Below are 6,489 nucleotides of genomic sequence, written 5' to 3'. Positions count from 1 at the left end.
TACAAACCAAAGACAAACCTCACTGTACATGTCTTACATACAAGTGAACTTTTATTAGATATATTCTATAGCATTAAATACACAGGATTGAAAAAACAAAGAAGCAAACACATTTGGTTTGTATTTTCATATTTTTTATTGACATGGAAATCTGTGTGTCAGCAAAAGTACAAATGTTGCATCAGAGATATAAAAAAGTGAATACAACATAGCCTCAACCTAAAGTTAGTCCATAGTGAAGATGGATAACTGTCAATCATTACAGCAAGTAATGACAATGCATTTAATGCATTATAAAATTCAGTTGTCCATTTGTTTCACTGTCTAACTTTATCTCACTATATAACCTTTAAGTGTACATTTTTCTTTAAAAGAAAATGATGTACACATGCCTGTGGTTATAGGAAGCGAAAGCTTAGACCTTTAGGAATGTTTTCCAAGGACAGCTTGGCGCACACTTGCCAAAGTTAAACACTTGCTGACTATGAACCCCTGCTCTCATCCTGCACCCCTTGCATATCAGCCAGAGAGCACCCCACACATGTCTGGGGATCCTCAGCTCTGCATGTCATCCTTCCTGCACCCCCAGGGGGTGCTGACTGTACTCCAAGTAACACAGCCACTCCCTGGGGTGGGATTTGCCTTGTCGGTGCACTCCCAGGCATGCCAAGCTGTGTGTCACTTAATTTAGATTGTCTTTTTATTTTTTGTATGCATGTATGTACAAAAGGGATGGTTGCATCCTAGGAGTTTTTTGCTTTCTCCCATAGACTTAAAGGGAGATGAGAGCTATAAAACAGAGTCAGGTGGCAGGGCAATTTTTGCAGCTTCCGCAACTGGAGTCTGATTCTGGGAGAAGCATTGGTCTTGGAACATTGCCTTCCTGAGCAGGAACATCTCTGATAAAGCATTCCCCACTCACCTCTCTGGTCAGAAGGAATCACTGAGCACAAATACCATCCTGCGTATTTTCCGTATCTATTAATTTTGACCATTAAGCCGGCCAAGAAATTCGCACAACACTTCCCTGACAACAGAAATTCTTTGTTGTAGCTACGTCTTTGATTGGTTAAGCTCTTCAGATGTGAACTTTTGTGGGCATAGTTAATACCTGGCTTATAGACAGACAAACCTATCTCAGATGTCCATGCCAAACTGGCTAAAAATGCCTGGGAAAGCCTGAGCAGCTACAAAAGTCCCACCTCATAACCCTTTCAAGTGTGTAAATTGTAATCTTTTCCTTTGGCAAGAGTGTCAGCAGCAATAAAAATTGCCACATCACTAACCATTCACACAGACTAGATGAAGTAACCCACTAAATTCAGTGGCAGCAGCACATTTGGTCGAAGTAGCACATTCACCCGTTTGTTGGTCTCAGGAACTTCTTTGCTGGCAGAAGATCACAGCTGCTGGGTTTCTGTGGTCATGTTGATTGTGTGCCTTTAGTGACACTAAGGTGATCCTTTGTCTGCCACGCATGTCACATCTCTCACTGAGCCTTTGAAGTATAACACATGCAAGACAACTATAGCTGACAGTGTTTGGTCCCTCCTTGAGGTGCCTCTCATTGAATGATCTGAGTCACAACAGTCTTTCTAGTGTCAGCTCATGCAGTTTAAGAGAACACTGCTTTGCCTCCTGAGAAGTTTGCAGGATTTTCCTATAAGACTCAATGAGTTAAGTGGTTTGAAGGCACATATGAATTCAGAATAACTTTTTTTAAACGAACAACCTGTCTAGAGCTCTGCCTGACCACATGTGTGTACCTCCGTGCAGCTGGTTTCTCCCCAAAAAGGGTTCTCCTTCGCTGAAGCTCTGCCTTTGCTTCCACCACCTCATTTGTCCTCTCTCACTCACAGTGGTGTAACCCCACTGTCACCGAACAGCTGGTCATACAAGTTACTACCCACATCACCTTCATGAGGTAACCCAAAGTCTCACGGGGATGGGAGGATTTTCTGTCTTACAAAATCCCCCTGTCAGGGGTAAGAGTTAGCACAGGAGCCGTTACCAAATACAAACTCTACCTGAAGGTGTTAAGTACTATCATGTTAGAAGTCAAAACATACCCAGGCTTTTTCCAGCTGTCCTTTACAAAATGAATTTTTGTAAAATAAATACATCCAAACTTCTGACACTTCTTCTCCTAGCCATTTTACATATTGAAATATTTCATTTATATTCTCTTCTGAGCAACACATGATGCTATGCAAAACAAAGCAGTCTGAAAGGCCAGAAGCAAGTGTTCATGTCTTTCACTTCTCAGCATGTTTTAGCTGTCCACAAACAGCAGCAGCTGGCAAATAATACTGACATTTCTTTGGAAAGTCACAGCTTTAAATGATCTCTACAGTCCTTTTCAGACTTCTGTAGTGTTTAAGACACCAATTTAAAAAAAAATTAAATTCACAAAGGAAAAACATTAAAAGGAAGAGGGAGGCTCAGCTTATACAGCATTGCACCCGACGGCCTCGCCCTGGCTCTCCAAAGGCAGTGCCTGCGGTGGGCTGGCTGGCTGTGAGGAAGGCAGGGCTGATTCTGTGGCCAGGCGCCTGCACTCCCCCCCTGCTCTGAGCCGTGGCACTTGGCCACTGCAAGCCCACGGCTTCCAGGTCAGGGCTGGTCTCTGCCAGCCAGGCATGGGGTGCCATCTTCAGAGATCTGTAGAAGACCGCATTGGTGTAGGGTTAAGTTTTCTCCCTGCAGCAGTAGATCCAGTTTGGGGTTGTCTTCCAAATATTGCCAATTAGCCAGATATATTATTGAGATACTAATTTGGTTTCATATCTTTCAATCACTGCTGACTTTTGCTAAGCAGCCCGTTGACCTTTAACTGTGCCTCAGAAGAAGTTAGAAACAGCCTTGAAAGACAGCCCTTTATCGCCAACAGCTCCAAGTACACAAACGTTAGACCGAGATTATCACTGAAGGTCCTGCTTTCCTCCAGCAGGGCTGGTGATATAGGCAGTTGCTGGGAAAAGGCAGGGAGAGCTGGGAACTGTTGAAATGCATAGCATACTCCTCATTATAGGAAATCCCCCTCTGCAGGCACCTGCCTACATCTGCTTCTAAGATGGTGAGACTGGAGCAGCAGTCATTCAGCTGCACTGGCTGGAATGTCAGCACTACTTATTTGTTAGCACTACTCGTAGCACTTCAAAACTCAGTCCTACGTTTGCTTGTGCCAAATATGTTATTTTCTGAGCTTATAAGGCCCTTTACAAGACCTCATTGTCTGTCTTTTTTTTTTTTTTTAATTCTTTGTTGGTAATAGAACATACCTTCTGAACACCTTTTCAAGTCCTTCACTGTAAGGAGTGTATTGTTTACCTGTCAGTGGCCAGGACCCAGTGCTTGATGAAGAAGGTCATACAGCTCACAGGGAGGGCAGGCTGTCCCTGCTGTCTGCTTGCAGAGCCACAGATTCAAGCTATTCTGCTACATTTCATTTTCAAACAACCAGGACCAGTTAACGCTTTCCTTCATAACCAAAGCTCATCTCACCCCTGCCCATCTTCCCAAGGCAGTTGACATCCCTGACAACAACCCAAATAATTTATTTCCATGACGGAAAGATGACAAATAATAATGGACAGAAGACAGAAATGGCAGGTAACCTTGGCAGTGGCCAGGGTGAGGGAATTTGGTTTGCAGGGATGGGCAGAGGGCTTGTTTTAGAAGGGGAAAAATCAGCATGCTCTTGAAAAAGTGGGTTGGAAAAGCAGCCAACAGGGGAGAGCAGGCAGAAGCCCTTCCCTTGGAGATATGGGGGTCTCTGGCCAGGGGACAGGACAATAGGGTGTCACATGAGCCCCAGCTGTGTCTGAGGGGAGGCAGTAATGGGCAGCAGGACAACCTGCCCTGCAGAGCTAATGCCCTGAGTGTAGGATGTGACAGACTGGGATAAAGCCCTGGGAAGGAGAGGAGGTGGGCTGCTCCACACTTCAGAAAGCCCCTGAACAGGGGGGAAGCGGGGGTTTTGTGGCAGGGGCTCACTGGGAGGGAGGATCAGACCAGGGCAAGGGTCTCCTGATGCATGCCTCTGATTCCCATCCCTCCCAACCAGAGAAAGAGCTGCCCTGATCAGCACTCTCCTTTCTGAGCCATCAGACCTATTTGTCCAGATTCTCCAGAGGCAAAAGAGAATAGGTTGAAATACTAATTCTTTCTTCCTCAAAGTCATCCAAATCTTAAACAAACAGTACTGTTTCAAACCACCCAAAGGTATATGCTAATAATAGAAATAAACAAATGGCTCAGATAAAGAAATAAATAAAAGCTCACTGAGCTGGATAGTGCATCTTTTTAAAGTTGTTCTGTTGTCTACCAAAAACCACAGAGTGCTCCCATCCTTCAAACAGCACACTCAGAAAAAAAAAAAAAAAAAGAATTTATTCCATATTTATAGAAAAATACACTGCTTATTTTAAACGTCCTTGTGCTTAGAAGAAGAACATGGAGTTTAATCCATCCTTTGCAGCAAATTTTGAAGTGGTGGCATGTAAAGAACAAATTCCCAGTATGGGAACACAGTTCTTTGTTCAGTGCTGTCCTTCACAGGTCAAATATAAGAGTTGGTGTCCCGGTGTTTCCGTTTCTTGCCACATATACCAAAATGGCTGAAGAAACAGAAGGGGAGAGGGGTATAAGGGTGAAAGAAACAAGAAAGGATGTAGTCCAAGTTGTAGTCCAAGCTGCAGTACTGGAACATTTACCTTCTGCATAGGAATATTCCTCTTTCTTTAGTTTGTACATTGAAACAGGCAAAAGTTGTTCATGTCATATCCATACAATGCTCGAAACATTAATGTATAGTGCTAGCTCCTCAAGGAATTTAGCCAAGGTGTAACTGTTCCGTGCACACCTGCAGTGCAGTGAAGAGTCTGGCTTGTGTGTGCCAGGGGTGGGAAAGCTGGGCACCCACAACTTTTCAGCTATAAATTCACCTTGTGTGTGATTTTTCAATAACTTCACAAATGGTGAGAGTGCTCCCATGATGAAGGGCCCTTCCTCACAGGATGCTTTGATTTAAGTAACGCCTGGTTTTTTTGAGCAGAGTTGCAGGCTATACTTTGCAATATCTCCCTGGCATTCTATTACATTCTGCTTCTAGAGGTGCATAGGACGACTTCATGTCTTTATGAGAAAAGTACAGATTCTATCTCCACACTTCTTTTTAACAATCTGCCTTAGTGGTACTGAAAAGTTCACATTTCTACTGAGGAAAATACTACCTGCTCATAATATCAACCTGACTAGGGAATTTACTTTGACACTTGGAAAACATCAATAATTTATGACAGTTGATAAAGTTGGAGGAGAAAGCCCCCAGGAAACCCCACCCAAGTAGAAGCAATAAAATACATATCATACCTTGAAAGCTGTTCCACATCCTCCACTGTCTCTGGTAAAGAGATGCCTTTTGTCTCTGGTAAAAGCAAGACCAGGAGCCCACAGACAACTGCAAGAATACCTGCAATAGACATTGAAGAGTTATGAAAGTGACAAGAAAATTGTTCATTTTCTTATTTGCAGGGCTTATCCACTGAGGACAGTTTATTTAGATAAAGGTAGAAGTGAGATTTTTGAAGTAAAACAGCTACTTGTGATTACCCTACTCTTATCAAGCACCTTTATGCTACATCAATTTAACCTATTACAAAAAAACTTGAGGGCTAGCAGTTCATTTGCAGCCTGAATTGCCCCAAAAAGGAGATCTTAGAAGTAAAAAACCTGAGGCAAGTTCACATGGGCAAGTGCATACAAACTGCACTGGAAACAGGATGGTGTTTCTCACATAAAATAAATCTGCTTTCGTTCAAGGGGCTGGATCATGTAGATGCATCTGTGTTTCTTGAGACCATTGAGATTTTCCTGAAATACCATCTTTGTGTATCCATGGCCAAAGCAGATTATGTGATTCAGAATAAAAATTCATCCTTGGGAAAGAGCATTTTCTGTATCTACAGAGCCAGTCTGAAATAGTTCATCATGAGTGGTTATTTTAGAATAATTTCCTGCATAGAAATAATAATGCAATATTAATAACTAATTAATTTTAATAATTAATTATATATTATATATTTATTATATATAATATCTATTAAATACTGTAAGAAGTACAAAATAGAAGGGCTGGAGCAAAAACTAGAATGTTGCCTGACTGTTGACAGTCCTCTCTGATCCTCTCTGATTTTGTAGCTGTGTACTCACAACAAGGGGAATTCATATGTCCTTCAGCAGCAGCAGAATTTTAGAATTAAATAATGTGAACACCATACTTATAGATATATATATATATGTCTGGGAATAATGGTAATCTTTTAAAATGTCTTTTGTCTTTCCATTTTGTTTTCAGCTGAAGTTGTCATAGCACAAATTTCCTTGTTCTGCCCTACCCCTTTTGCTTCTCTCAGTAATATGTATCTCCTGGAAGTCTGGTTTAGCCACAGAATCCCATTTCTTTGTTGGAAATAATTTTTTTTTTCC

The 6,489-nt window shown here is 42.1% G+C and overlaps 1 protein-coding gene across 2 annotated transcripts in view; it reads right to left on the bottom strand.

The window, feature by feature from the left end:
• Positions 1 to 131: 131 nt before the first annotated feature.
• The window catches only part of SLC22A3 (solute carrier family 22 member 3), a 35,038-nt gene continuing 28,680 nt past the window's right edge, over positions 132 to 6,489 (bottom strand). Inside the window, exons 10-11 of one of the 2 annotated variants that reach the window (XM_037391038.1) lie at positions 5,374 to 5,473; positions 132 to 4,619 (exon numbers count right to left, since the gene is read on the bottom strand). In XM_037391038.1, the coding sequence (XP_037246935.1) occupies positions 4,562 to 4,619; positions 5,374 to 5,473 (158 nt within the window). In that variant the 3' untranslated portion in view covers positions 132 to 4,561. Of the gene's footprint in view, positions 5,474 to 6,489 lie in introns of both variants that reach the window. The other variant, XM_037391037.1, reaches the window with a different exon arrangement.

The sequence above is a fragment of the Falco rusticolus genome, chromosome 6 (genome assembly GCF_015220075.1).
Source record: "Falco rusticolus isolate bFalRus1 chromosome 6, bFalRus1.pri, whole genome shotgun sequence".
Taxonomy (NCBI): Eukaryota; Metazoa; Chordata; class Aves; order Falconiformes; family Falconidae; genus Falco; species Falco rusticolus.
The sequence above is the reverse complement of the archived record's forward strand: the minus strand, read 5'-3'. Positions and strand labels throughout refer to the sequence as shown.